We start from the raw sequence: 15,321 nt of genomic DNA on the forward strand, positions 1-15,321 counted from the left end.
GAAGAAGTAGGTCTGAGGGGTCATTAGACATAGGAAAGAGAGGTCTGGAATTGAGAATTGCTTCAATTTTAATCAAAACAGTGGAAAACTCCTCATAGGAGAGAATCGTATTGCTAATTAGTAGTTTAAGGTGGTATTTTACCGATTTTACCCCCGCTTCTCAGATACCACCAAAGTGAGGTGAACGCGGCGGAATGAATTTCCAATCGATACCCTTAGAAGGGAGTGTGTCATGTAAGGTAGAATTGTTAGTCTTGAGAAATTTGGAAAGTTCATTGTTAGTACCTTTAAAGGTGCTCCCATTATCGGAAAGAATAGAAGCGCATTTACCCCGTCGAGAAGTAAAACGTTTTAAAGCTACTATAAAGCATTAGTCAGACTACTCACAACCTCCAAGTGTATAGCCTTTTTGGCCAGACAAATAAAAAGTGCTACATAACCCTTAATAATCTTGTGGTTCCTCGTAAGATGGTCCTTTAAAGGAAAAGGTCCCGCATAATCAAGTCCCGAGTGGGTAAATGGTCGTGAAGGAGTAATACGTGAAGACGGTAGATTACCCATTAAATAAGTTTCAAATTTTGGAGCTGCCTTGAAACATGTGATGCAGTTTCTAACAACCTTTCTAACGACATAGCGTCCATTGAGAGGCCAATATTTCTCTCGCAGGGAAGATAAAAGTAGCTGTGGACCAGTATGCTGTAATTTCATGTGTTCATGCCGTACAAGTATGTCTGTAAGATGATGTTTTTGTGGAATTACGATGGGATGCTTTCTCTCGTATGAGATGTCAGCGTTGTGAATTCTTCCACCAACTCGAACTATATCATCTTTATCAAGAAAAGGATTCAGGGTGTGAGTCAGTAAGTTTGTTTTATGATCGACCTTGCCATGTTTTTTGAGATGCGTGAAATCATCAGAGAAAGACTGATTTTGCACAATGCGAATAAGACAAATCAGAGAACAGGCAAATTCTTTACATATTAAATCGTTAAAGGTTCTTTCTGGCATGATTAGCCTGGGACTTTTGCAAAAACGTAATATGTAGGCTACAATTCGTTGTAATTTAGTTAAGGAAGAAATTTTGTAAATATTGTCGAGATTCATGTAAATTCTTGCGGATAGATTACCAGTAGATCGAAGTTCAGGAATTTTAACCTGTTTGAAGGGTTGATGAGGCTAGAAATTTTCAGACAATGAAAGCCATGGAGGGCCATGAAACCGTAGATCAGAATTTTGTGGTGCCGTGGGTGAAATACCACGTGACAATAAATCTGCAGGATTTTCCTGTGTGTTTATATATCTCCAGGAATTAGAATTAGTCAAGGATTGAACCTGTGAAATCCTGTTTGCAACGAAATGTTTTAACAAGTTGGGAGATGTATTGATCCATGGTAGAACAATGCTGGAATCACACCAACCAACAATTTCATCAAAATTAATTTGTAGTGATTGCTTTACTTTGTCCATCAATTCGGATAAGAGTAGGGCCCTAGAAAGTTCAAGTCGGGTAACTGTAAGAATATGTTTCAAAGGAGTTACCCTGGTTTTGTCACAAAGTAAATGACAACTTATATTTCCCTCAGCTTCTAAGAAACGAATAAAAATACAAGCACCATATGCTACAGTAGACACATCGTAAAATTCATGTAATTGTATCGATGTAAAATTGGAAACAGTAATATATCTAGAAAATTGTAGTTTATTAAGATTGACTAATTGGGATTGATAATTTGACCATTTTGTATGAATATCCATGGGTACAACTTCATCCCAGGAAATTTTAAGACGCCATAAGTCTTGTAGAATGATCTTAGCGGTTATTGTAACTGCTGCTAAGAGACCAAGAGTAATTACGATTTACCAATTGACGAACCGTAGGGTAGTTGGGGGCAAAAACACGCAGTTTCATTATCTCCTGTCGTCTTCAGAAATTATAACAGTTTAGAACTTTTCCAATATTATTACAGGAGAGCTTACATATTGTTTTTCCATTTTAAGTATCGACAGTAGTTCTATAAGTTCACTAACAAATTAAAAAAAAAAGTTTTGAAAAATCTGCATTTGCGTACTCTTGCCCCTACAAATGGGGCAGTAGTACGCAAGTGCGTATTTTTGCCCCAAAGCTAAAATGTATAAAACCCCAAATAAAAGAGATGGTAGGCGTTTAAAAGAAACCAATTTTATTGAAAAAAACCAAACGTAAAATAAAATACAAGACGTTAATCTAAAAGAGAAGAGTATTTGACGAGGTCATCAGAGAATCCCACTGAATTTGAAAATCTGAAAGAGCTGGTTTTTATTGGCTTTGAAAGCTTTAAAACAATATCGTCCTTTCGAAAAAAGGCATCTTCCGTTGTTTCACGAAAACGGAATGTTGTAGGCAGTCGCTTAAAAAATACCCCTTCATAACCATCATCATTTACTTGGCAGACTTTGGCGACAAATAATCTGTATGATTTTTTTCCAAAAACCTTCACTACAACAAAGTCATCAGGTAAAATATCTGGTACAACATCAATGTCTTGCTCTTCATAGTTATCGGAAAAATGAATGTCACAAGAATCAATACTTTCTTGATAGGAGAGTGCTACTGATTCATCAGATGATGATTCGTCGAAAACTTTCCTTTTGGCAGCACGAACTTTAGCACTTTGAGATTTGATCTTTTGATTCTTCAGTAATGCTTTCCTCTCCTTCTCTTTTTCAGCTTCCTTCTTTTCTTCTTGTTCTTCTAAAAGTCGCTCCTTATTAGGCGTCGATATTAATAGGGTTGACTTCAAACTTTTCCTAGTTCGTTTCCTTTTTATCTTAATTTTTGGGAAGGGAATAATATCTGAAGCTAAAATTGATTTTGATGACGGCTGGGGCTCTATCGCATCAGTAACAAGTTCTTCTTCTTGCTGAAACTGAATAAAAACATGACCTACATCGTCTGAATCTTCACCTAAATCTTGCTCTGTTACTTCCGCTGGCATAAAATCTACGTCCGAAAAAATATTTTTATCTAGTGGGTAGATTTCAGTAGACCGAAAGCCCTCTCTTCCTATATCTACAGTAGCAGTTTTTGCAAATGCTGTGGAAAAGAGACCAGCTACATGGTAAATGGAGAGAACCTGTCCTGGATGGGAACTGGTCCAGCTGTCAGCGACGCTCTCATAATAAGCTTTTAATGGTTTGAAAAATGCCCGATCGAGTGGCTGGGTCTTATGGCTGCTATGTGGTGGCAGACTTAATAAATGGATGAAATTGTCTTTTGCAAATGTTACTGCTTAAAGACTTGTGTGCGATACATGATTATCTAGAATCAGGAGAACGGGGTTCTCCTCTGTTGGACTTGTATGTTTTTTAAAATGCTCCAAGTACTTGATAAACGTGGGAGTGTTCATGTAACCACTATCAGTAACAGCCATGTCGCAGGCAGTGGGCCCGTCTTTGATTAGAAGAAAATTCATCCGTTTTCGAGCAAATAAGAAAAATGGAGGGACATGGTGACCAGTTGCACTCATACAACAAACAGCCGTAATAGTTTGTCCTTGCTCGGCAGCTACAGCTTTTGCTACATCTCTCTTTCCAATTGGGGCAACATGTTTGGGCAGATGGTTTGGGACTGTCTGAATGCCCGTTTCATCGACGTTATATATACGGTTGGGAGGTAACTTATATTTTTTAATGGTGTTCCCCAAAATATTAAAATACAGAGCTAGTTGCACTCTATTGAAGCCCATAGTTCTAGAAATACTGGTTTTTCGTGGAACACGTAAAGATAGTCGGTTCCTTTTCATGAACGATCTAGTGAAGTCCCGACCAGCCAACTGATTTACAGGTGAAAATGGATGCTCAATACGGTTTCTTACACAATAAGAGTAAATTAAAAAACGCAATGACTTCAGCGTCATTCCATAAAATCGTTTGTCGAGTTCTTTGCAATGCTGAACTATTTCGTTTTCTTGGATCTTGGTTAGAACTGCTTTAAATCTGCCTAAAGACTGGACACCATTTCCTTTTTTCAACCTTTGCCGTAGTGTCGCTTCATGAAATCCCACAGCTTTTGCTGCCTGACGTATAGAAACGCCATTATTAATAAGTTCACGAGCTTCACACAAAATAACTTCTGTCAAAGGCTTGCGCTCTGATTTTCTTTTGTAGTTTCTGAAAAAAAAAAGAAACCAAGATTTAGATGAATTGAATATTTAATTCCAAAATTAGTAGAAACAAAATTAATTTACGATAACGGGGCAAAAATACGCATTCGAAGTTTTGCCCCATAACTCTCACGTATTTTTGCCCCATTCTGCAACACTGTCAAAACCACCTGTTGAGATATAAAAGACCTAACCTCAACCGAAAACTCCTAACATAATAACCTACAATCAAGCCAAGAAAACACCCGAATAAACTAATTCAATGAAAAAATGCCAATTTGATTTTATCACAAATTAATTTTGTTATGCCAATATTACAGTGTAATAGTAAAAAATAATATTTACCTCATAATTTGTAAACAACGTCTTGAATCAGCTTTCAACTTGGAACACACATATTGCACAATGTTGCCAAACGTTTGTAACTAAAATCGTTAGAAACTGGACATTAGCGACAAATTTAAATGAGGTGCGTTCTTTTGCCCCGTGCGTGTTTTTACCCCCAAGTACCCTATTGGTTATATAACCCAAAAGTGTTTGTAAATTAAAGCAAATTATACTAAATATATCCAAATAGGGTGTAAAAATATATATGTTGAGTGATGTAGTATAAAACTGCAAAAATTATTTAAAAATAAATCTAATTAGTTATTTTTAAATGTAAAATAAGGAATAAAACCCTGTAATACCACACCACCGCGTTTATACCAAGTAAAATAATTAAATAAATGTTTTGTATGTTGTACAAAATAGCGATTATTAACAAACAATTAAGATAGTAGTAGTTTCCCACCGAATTGAAACAAATCAAATGTAAATCTCATGTGAAAATGTAAAAAAATAAAATAATGGTAAAAGGAAAAGCACTAACCTTTGATTTTTCGTATTTCCAAAGCAGCAGGCATTCGACAAGAAGGACCAGTATGTTATGTAACTGTTCAGTGGAAAACGGAAATCTTGAGTTCTTCCAGTTACTTGTTGCTAAATATTATTTGGACTTCCCGTGGTTTTAGTAAAGAACTCGAGACCGTAGATGAAACTATTTAATACTTCCATGTAAATGTTATAATATAAAAAAACTTAATTGTTTGTAATAATCAAAATAAAAAATATTACAGATATAATTAATATACTACATGTTGTTACATCGATGACTTGAAACAAAATACAGTTTGTCGGAGGAGTGTTGGTTTTACCATCTTTCCGTTAAGAAGTAACGGTTTGTATACGCCAGAGTTTGTTTTTAGTATTACACTACGCACAATTCCGTCACTGCCGGAATGGATGTCAGTTACTCTACCTAAGGCCCATCTAAGAAGTTCCAGTCTTTCGTTTTCTTATGTATGGTCCCATCGAAAGTATTATATTAAAATTAAAAAAAATCAATGACTTTTTTGTGGAACCTCCAGCTGAACCTGATGATGGAGCTTTAGCATTGTATTTACGATATGCTCTAACAAAACTGTCTCTCAAATTCTCCCATCTTTTTTTAACTGTAGGAACTGTAAATAATATTAATTGTTTTACAACCAATTATATTAAAATTTAAAGCTCACCTACCATTACATTGACAAATATTCTGCAATAGAACACCAACTATAACTATTGGAGGGGTAAATGCCGGTCGCTGAAAAACCGGATACAATATTCTCGGGTGTGAAAGCTAATTCGAACGCTTGACTAGCTAAAGCAGCAATGTTGTAAATGGTCAAGGTTTAACCTGGATTTGAAACCATCTATGATGCACACTGCGAATTATAATAATTTTTAAAGGAGAATTAAACGAATACGTCCAAGGGCTGCATTTTATGGCTGCAGTGGGTTGAAACGTAAGCATCACAATTCCATTTTCTTTTGCTTTCCTTAGGGACTCAACGGAAATGTGGCTCTCGTGGTTATCCATTAGCAATACTTTGTTTTCTATTGAACAACCAGACAACCAGTATGTGTTATGAAGTGGTCCAGGAAAACAACAAAGTTTTCGGAAGACATTTATCCACTGGGATAAACAACAATAGCACTTCCTGGAAAACCACCACTTAACATATAGTCCTTAAAATTTACTCTTGGAAAGACGAAAAATGGTGGAATGAATCTCCCTCCAGCACTAATCCCACAACAGGCAGTTACTAATGTGCCTCGTTCAGCAGACGTGACGTTTCCAATTTGTTTAATACCCCTTGCTGCCAGAACTTTGGGTGGTTTATGTACCGTTGTAAGCCCTGTCTCATCAATGTTCCAGATCTGATGTGGTTCAAACTTTTCACGGATTAGTACCGATTCTAAATTATTAAAAAACGTCGTAATATTTGTGCGGTTGAAACTCGTACATCGTGACAAACTGGTTGACTCTAGAGTCCTCAGCGATAACTCAGGGTGACGATATCTATAACTGCGATACCAATCATAACCAGCAATGGATTTAATATCCCATGTTTTAGGTTATTTTTTATGGTTGGCTTTCGCAAATTGAAACGCAAGTTGATGTGCACATGGGATTGTTAAACCATGGTGCATTTGCGAGGCACGGACTAGATAATCCGGTAACAGAGCCTCTTCTTCATGGGTAAAGACTAACGCAGTTTTAAAATCAGGTGAACAAGTAATGTTGTCGTCAGGGGCATGTAACTTATTTTTTTTTGTACCTATCTGTTAAGCGTTTGTTTATCGATATCATATTTCCTTGCAGTTGCGCGTAATTTTGTTCCCCCAAGAATTTGCTCCACTGCGGTTTTCATAACGTAAGGAGGAGGAACTACTCGTTTTGTCTTTTTAATCCAAAAATTGGGCATATTACATCTGAAACAATATTATCATTTCAATCGGTTTAGCAGTTTTATGCCCATTTGCACCAGTTTCCGTTAAAAATTAACGACTACTTCACAAACACTTTAATCATCAAATGACATCTAAAACTATCAGTTAAATATTAACGGAAACTAGTGCAAATGGGCATTAATCATTTAAAAATACTAGTAATCTAGTTAATCAGGTGTTTAATCAGAATGTTAAATCATATTATTTTAATAAAACGCTATTTAGGGAGACATGAGACGTCTCATGTCTCCCTAAAGCAACTGTCTCATGTCTCCCTATATAGCATTTCATTAAATAATCCAACCTAAAATTCTTGTTAAACTTCTAATTTATCAGATAATTAAACAAATAATTTAAAACATTCCTGAGGTCACATTACCTGAAGAATCAACACGAATTCTCACTTAACCTTGCTAAAAACTACAATGATATCACGAGATTAAGATTTATTTTCAGCGTAAATTATGCACGTGTACAAACAACGAAGTTCTGCTAATCATTGTCGCCGTTACGCTGGCAAAGCAGTGAGAGACTTGACTTAAGTTATGAACCAGTAACCAACAGATGGCACTGTTTATAGGCCCAAGTCCCCCCAGTCTCCCCTACATAGATTTTTAAATAAATTTACTAAAAGAAGAGGCTGAGAAAAAATAAGAAAAACGACTTACTGAAAAACATGCGTTAGAGATCAAGATATTACTGGCCGAACTAGAAAACAAAAAGGACAATTGAATTCTTTGACGTGAATAGAATAATTAAAATTTTTATGTTTAAAACTTTGTTTTTTACCTCATTTTTTTTAATAAATTAATTAAAACTATTTTCATCATGTGTTATATTTTATTTTGAGTTATTATAAATTAGCAAAATGATTTAAAATGAGAGAAGACCTTATTCAGTTCTGTTCCCGCATAATGCCTTGGTTTCTATCAACTGGTAAATGTACTTCCGCAGCTTCAAAATGAAATTAATTTGGTGGCTCTTCTTCATGTTCTTCTATGGCAATATTGTGTAGAATGGCAGTTGCGACTATTATCGCCTGTGAATGTTCCAATGACACCCGCATACCCATTGAGAGGACAGGAAACCTACGTTTCCACCCCCATATGATCTTTCCACACAATTTCTTGTTCGTATACCTTATTCGCTCATTAATCTGTCAAGGAATATGACATACACTGCCGACCAATAGAAGGCGAGAATAACTTTATCTTTAGTATATTCGCCCGAGCTGACATGGATAAGTTTTTTTTTCGTCTTTATAGATGGGGGTCTGGAATCTTCAAAAGACATCTCAGTCCTGGATGCCACCTGACTAACCTTAGTGCAAGATTCGTTCTTCGTACTCCCGGCGATAGTTCCCGAGGTACTTTAAAATGCCCTCTCGTCTCAGAGTGTACGCCGAACGCCTACCTGCTAAACCAGACCCTTCTCTGTCATTCAGCAATCCGGAAGCGGAATGGCCGCTGTAAGGCCGGCATCACTTCGGAAGCACTACTTTCATTCATCCACAGACTGTCAGAAAGTAGGCTCCCTGTTTCGTTTCAGGTAGCGCGTAGAAGACACTCATCGCTCCTAGTGCGGTATCACTCCCAGACGGGCATTTCCTCCTTCCCCACAGTCTGACTCACACAGTGTAACTCATACAGTCTGACCCACTTTTCTACCTTCAACTTCCAGCATATTTCCCTCTTCCCTTTGCTTGGTCCAGCTGTCTTTCTTCCTCTTCTTTTTTCTTGATAACTGCACGGATATAATTGTGTATACTAGTCTAACCTGCTTTATTTTCAATCATTCTCTCAATCATTTCTCTCACTGTAACAAAATTCACACCTGTCTCTCTTTTCATTCTGTTCCTTTCTATTATCAATCTGTTACATTCTAACATCGTATGTGTCACAGTGTCCGAGTGTCCGCAGTATAGGCAATCATCTGTGTCAGCCTTTCCGAACCTAGAGAGGTAAGCCCTAAAACAGCCGTGTCCTGTGAGCACCTGCGTCAGGAAATAATCCAGTCGCCTGTGGCCACAGTTCACCTAATCACTTATGTTCGGGATCAGCATTTTCGTCAACTGTGTCACATCCTCCGTGTTATGTCATTCGTCTTATCATCTTTCAATTGACCTTTCCCTTACCTATCTTCTCTCGGCCATAGTAAGATTGGGGCCTCTTCTCTCATAGAGCTCTTTTCTTTCTACCGCTAGAACATGCAACGGAATACATCCAGTGATGATCCTCGAGGCTGCCACAGAAACAGTCCTGTAGGCGCATGCCACTCGCAACACTCGTCCACTCGTGTCATGAGCTTTCTATAGACCGTTATCTCTACCGCCCCGCTCCAGACTGGTGCCGCGTAGAGGACGATCGACTGTACAACACTGTCTAAGACCCTCATCCTTTCTGATTTGGGTCCCCTATGTTGGGCATCACCCTCCCCAACGCAGCCGCACTATTTTCATCCTTCCGGGCCACCTCCCGCACGTGCTCCCCCCATTTTTCATTCTGGTGCAATGTCACTCCTAGGTGCTTTACGTGTTTCTTGGGTGTTAGACATGCTCCCGCACATTGTAATTCAACACTTTTCCTGATCCTTTTCCCCTTCAGAATAATGGCTTCGGTTTTCTCTGTCGCAAGTTTCAGTCCGTGCTGGGTTATCCATTTCTTTACGACGCCGCCTGCGTTCCGAACCCGGTATTTGAGATCTGGCTCATCCCGGGCCACTACCAGTACAGCGAGGTCATCCGCGAATGCGAAGTGGATTGTACCCTCTCCCCCTGTTCACAGTTCATAAACCCGTTATATGCCAGGTTCCATAGCGTCGGGCCCAAGACAGATTCCTGAGGGACCCCAGCCGCCACGTCCACGATCGGGGCCTTTTCCATCATAATCATTTTCTCCAACCATGTCTTCTATGCGTACTCGCAGCATCCTTTCATACAGCTTACCGATGCAAGGAAGAAGACAGATAGGGCGATACTTTTCCCCAGTCTTGGGGAGCAGTACCAGCCACGATGTCCTCCAAGATTCAGGAAAGGTCTGTACTTCCAGCAGTGCATTCATGTGTTTCAGAAGCCACGTAGGCTCCGCCCGTCCTAGGCCCTTCAACGCCTCAGGTGGTATCCGATCCAGTCTGGGGGACCTGCGCGTCTTAAGTGAACCCAATGCCTTGACAAGTTCATCCATGGTAAAGGGTGCGGCGCGCTCAGCTCCCTCGTCCCTCCGTAATCCATGCCATCTGCCGTCCGGAAAGAGCTCTCGTGTTACCTTAAGCTTCGTGTCCATAGACATTTCGTAAGGAGGATACGCATGAAACTTCTTCATGACGATCTTGTATCCCTGACCCCAAATGTCCTCATCCAGCTTTTCACACAGCTCTTTCCAGTGCCTTATTTTTCTGTACGCATTTTCCTGTAAAGTTCATGACCTCGATGACCTCCGGGTTGATCCCTGCTCTGTCCCTTGCTCTCGTTAACCTTCTTCTCATTGCTATACATTCATTTCTTAGTGCCTCGATGTCCGCATTCCACCACTATGGCAGCCTGTTGACATCTCGGCGACCTATTTTGCTTCCTTCCATCGTCGCTTCTTTAATGACACTCTCCAGGTTTTCCACCGTCGGTGATTAACCCTGCATCATGCTCACTTTCCATTTAATCAGTTCTTCGTATACTTTCCAGTCATTCCCTTCGCTCCATCCGCCTCCCGACGTCCCGGACGAACGGGCCGCGTTAGTGGTCCCCGTTCCGGTTATCGAGAACCGGATGTACCCATGTTCAGTTCCAGTGTAGACTGGCAAAACCTTCTAGCATCTTGCTTTCGCAGATATTCTATGTGTCGCCATGGTGACGTCGATGTTCGTACTCGTACCTCTCCTAACAAACGTAGGCTCCAGACCTGTATTCAGTCCCACTAGTGCTAGAGTACATACTAGGTCCACTAGGTCTAGAGAAATATAACAGCAGACCAGCCGCACCCCCTTCATCCGAACAATCAAATATTCTTCCTTCGACTTAATTTCCCTCTTAATAATCCTCTTCTGTTCTGTCCCTTGCGGTGCCATTGTTTGTGTCCAAAGGCGAGACATCTCGGTATTTTTACCCTTGATTCTATTACTCGGCAGGATGTGTAGTCTACCTTTATTCGTTTCATTTTCAAGATTTTTTCGGCCGCGTCTTCATCAACATCCATCACAGCACTCATCATCCATCTTACTTCGCCTCGTGTCTCGGTCAAAATTTTTATGATGTCACCGGTCCGCTCTTTGCCAGCTGCTTCCTCCATGGTTTTTTGGCTCCTCCTCCGTTTTATTGGGTGGGACATAGATAAGTTATCTGTTAGTTTATACTGAGAACAAACATATTCTAAACTTGTAGAACACAATTTTTGTTATTATACTGCGTATAGCTTATACTAGGTATATACTTGAATTGAAGAACTGGCCCTAAAAGAACTGCTTATCAATAGTAATACCACTAGTGATTCAATTTTTGCGATAAGTCTGTCGATTTACTTCTAAACGAAACTGAGTTGCTTGAAAACACCACCTAAGTTCAAAGTTATATGATGGTATGTTTTGAATCCAAGGTGGATTATGATCATATGTGTATGGAAGACATTCAGGTATGACAATATCAAACAGATGCAAATGGTCTTTTATTCTTTTATAGAAAGGTTTATTAGAACGGTGATTTGCAACAAGGTTTGGGTAATTATCAGTAAAAGTATTTTTATAGACAGGATTTTTTGCATTATCTTTAATTTTTGTTGCATATGTTAGACTAAGGTAAGCTCTTCTATCATTTGACGACAATCCATTTGCTTCGCAAAGTAAACTTTCAATCGGTGTTGTACAAAAGGCTCCCAGGCATATTCTGAGTGCTGTGTTATGAATAGTATCGAGCTTTGTAAGTGCTGATTTCGATGCTGAGTCTTAAGCTATAGCCGCGTAGTCTAGCTGTGATCGTATAATAGTTCTGTATATAATTAGCAATGTACTCCTGTCTGAACCCCAATTCTTGTGTGCTAGAATTTTTAGATGCTAGATTATTGATATGTTCTTTCCAATTCAACTTTCTGTCAAAAGTAACTCCTAGCAATTTTAGCGAATCTTTTTGTTGTAGTGATTGGTTGTATGGATATAATGAGATTGGTGTTCTGAATTTCTTTTTAGAAAATACTATATATTTAGTTTTAGTTGTTGAAAAGATAAATCCAGTTTCCTCTGACCATTTTTCAATATCTAACAAGAAACTCTGTGCAAGTTGTGAGAGGTTGTTTAAGTTTTTGCTTTGACCAAATATTACGAGATCGTCAGCATATAAGTGGCCTTTAAGTGGAAGTTTTAAATTTCGTAGAACATCATTTATGGCAATTTTAAATAGTGTAGGACTTATAACAGATCCCTGAGGAATTCCATTTTCCAATTCCACTTTTGACGACAAATTACCATTTACTCTAACTTGGATATATCTTTTATATAAGAAGTTTTTTATAAATGCAATGTCCTTTGATTTCTAAATCGTACAGTAATCTGATGATACGGTGGCGCCAAGCTGTATCAAAGGCTCTTTCAATGTCGAAGAATATTCCAATACATTTTTGATTAAGGGAGAAGGCTTCATGTACACTGCTTTCTAGGTCTATAATATTGTCTAGAGTTGATCTATTTTGTCGGAAACCACTTTGTTCTGGAATAATAATATTTCGATCTTCAAGTGTCCAGAGGAGACGACGGTTGACCATTTTTTCTAACAGTTTGCATGCAGTACATGTTAGCGCAATTGGTCTATAAGACTCAGGATCTGTTTTGGGGCATTTTGGTTTTAATATAGGTATTATAATAGAATCTCTCCATGCTGTTGGAAATTTCTGTTCTGTCCTTCTTCTTCTTCTTCAAGTGCCCTGTCCGTTGCGAACGTTGGCTATTAACATGGCAATTCTGATCTTATTTGCGGCGCTTCTGAATAGTTCGACCGATGTGAGCCCGAACCACTTCCTCAGATTTTGGAGCCACGAGTGTCTTCTCCTGCCTGGCCCTCGCTTACTGTCTATTTTTCCCTGGACAATCAATTGCAGTAGACGGTACTTATCGTGTCTCAATATGTGGCCTAGATATTCAAGCTTTCTTTGTTTAATTGTATTCACGATTTCTTTCTCCTTTCCGATTCTTTGGATTACCTCTGTGTTGGTGACATGTTCGGTCCAGGATATACGAAGAATGCGTCGGTACACCCACATTTCGAATGCTTCTAGTTTTCTCGTGAGCGTCTCCGTCAGCGTCCAGGCCTCCACACCATACAGTAAGATCGGAAAAATGTAGCATTTAACTAGACGTAGTTTTAGGGGAAGAGACAAATCCCTGCTTATGAGGAGCTTTTTCATATTGCTAAATGCTGCTCTAGCTCGTTCTATTCTCGCCTTAATTTCTGTGGCCTGTTCCCATTTTGCATTTACGTTGGTGCCAAGGTACACATAAGATTCTACATGGTCAATTAGCATGTTACTTATCCGTAACTGTCGAGCAGGCTGTTGCTTCCTGCTTATCAGCATCCACTTTGTCTTCTTGAAGTTGAGGCTCAGGCCGTATTCCTCACTAACTGAATACACTCTTTCCATTACCTGCTGTAATTCGTCTATGGTACTGGCAAGGATCACCGTGTCGTCGGCATATCTTATATTGTTTGTTAACTCGCCGTTTATTTTTATGCCCTCATTTGCATTTTCCATACATTTATTAAATATTTCTTCGGAATAAATATTGAATAGGAGTGGGGATAATATACAACCCTGACGGACACCTCTTTTGATCTGCACACTTTTAGTGAGTTCGTTGCCAATTTTTGCTCTTGCTGTTTGACCCCAGTATAGGTTTGCCACAATTCGAATGTCCTTGTCGTCAATACCTGTCTTTCGCAGAATATCTATCAATTGTTCATGATTGACATTGTCAAATGCTTTTCTAAAATCCACAAAGCACAAATACACGTCCTTATCAACGTCTCTACACCGCTGTATAAGCACCTGGAGAGCGAAAATTGCTTCTCTAATTCCAAGTGCTTTCCGAAAGCCAAATTGCGATCTATCAATATTTGACTCACATTTATCATATATTCTTCTATGAATGATCTTAGTGAACGCTTTAGTGACATGATTAATCAAGCTTATAAGCCGGTAGTCATCACAGCTCTGGGCCTTTGGTTTCTTCGGGATTGTAATAAATGTTGACTGCAGCCAGTTCTCCGGGATTTTACCGCTATTATATATGTTGTTAAAAAGTTCAACTAGATTATCAAGGAACTGTTTGTCTGATTTACATAGGATCTTTAATATTTCGCAGGGTACATTGTCCGGACCTGCTGACTTATTGTTTTTTAGTGCTGCAATGGCATCTTCTATCTCCGATTTAAGGATTGAAGGTCCTGTTTCTCCTTCTCCATATAGGTGATCATCAGTCCTGTCAGATGCAAATAATTTTTCTATGTATGATTTCCATGTTTCTAAGATCGCTGATGGCTCCGAGATAAGATTTCTGTTCTTCTGTTCTGTCCAAATAATATTAAATATGTTAAGAAGATGATTGTGTGCATTCTCAGGTAAATGGTTAAGAAAAACCATTGGGATGTTATCGGCGGTGTGGCCTATTCTCAGACGAGATAGGATGGTTTGATGTATACGCTTATTTGGGGTTGATTTCCAAGGTAATAAGGAATGTTTTACTTCTCGTAGTTTGGATGTTGACTGATTCCACTTAGTCTGCCAATCATTGATTATTAAGTTCTTGATTATAGGTTTTATATCTAGACGTGGAACACTTCTGATTTCTACAGCTTCCGAACTCGAGATTGCTAGTTTTGCCAAGGAATCTACTTCTTCATTACCAGCAATACCGATATGGGAAGGAATCCATACAAAGTTGACTTTTATGTTCATAGTTTGCAGTTGGCTTAATGCTGATTTAATAAGTAGTAGACTTGGATGGGTAGGATATAAGTTATTTAGGGCAATTACAGAACTTAGGGAATCCGAAATAATGACAGGGTTTTTGATACTATTTTCTATCACGAAATTTATTGCATTGAGAATAGCGGTTAACTCGGCTGTGTAAATGGATGTTAATTTAGGGAGTCTCATTAATATTTTTGTTTTATTAGACATAAATGCTGCTCCCACTCCATCTATAGTTTTAGAGGAATCGGTATATATAAGATTATGGTTACTGTATGTCTTGAGTTCTTGGAGGACATATTGATATAATGCTTTGGGATGATTATCTGCTTTTTTATACATGGAGAGTTTGGTATTGATATATGGGATGGGAATAGTCCAAAGGGGAACAGTGTTAATATCTGGTATACAATAGGTAT

The 15,321-nt window shown here is 38.7% G+C and overlaps 1 protein-coding gene across 1 annotated transcript; it reads right to left on the reverse strand.

Moving 5' to 3' along the window:
* Window positions 1-360: 360 nt before the first annotated feature.
* Window positions 361-1,008, reverse strand: LOC140431290 (uncharacterized). The gene has a single exon (XM_072519224.1). It carries the CDS (start codon window positions 1,006-1,008, stop codon window positions 361-363), a length of 648 nt encoding a protein of 215 aa, XP_072375325.1.
* Window positions 1,009-15,321: the final 14,313 nt, after the last annotated feature.

This window comes from Diabrotica undecimpunctata, unplaced genomic scaffold (assembly GCF_040954645.1).
Source record: "Diabrotica undecimpunctata isolate CICGRU unplaced genomic scaffold, icDiaUnde3 ctg00000623.1, whole genome shotgun sequence".
In the NCBI taxonomy this organism is placed as follows: domain Eukaryota; kingdom Metazoa; phylum Arthropoda; class Insecta; order Coleoptera; family Chrysomelidae; genus Diabrotica; species Diabrotica undecimpunctata.

Coding starts and splice junctions, on each gene's coding strand:
- LOC140431290 (XM_072519224.1), bottom strand. CDS start 1,008: ATGCCAGAAAGAACCTTTAACGATTTAATATGTAAAGAATTTGCCTGT.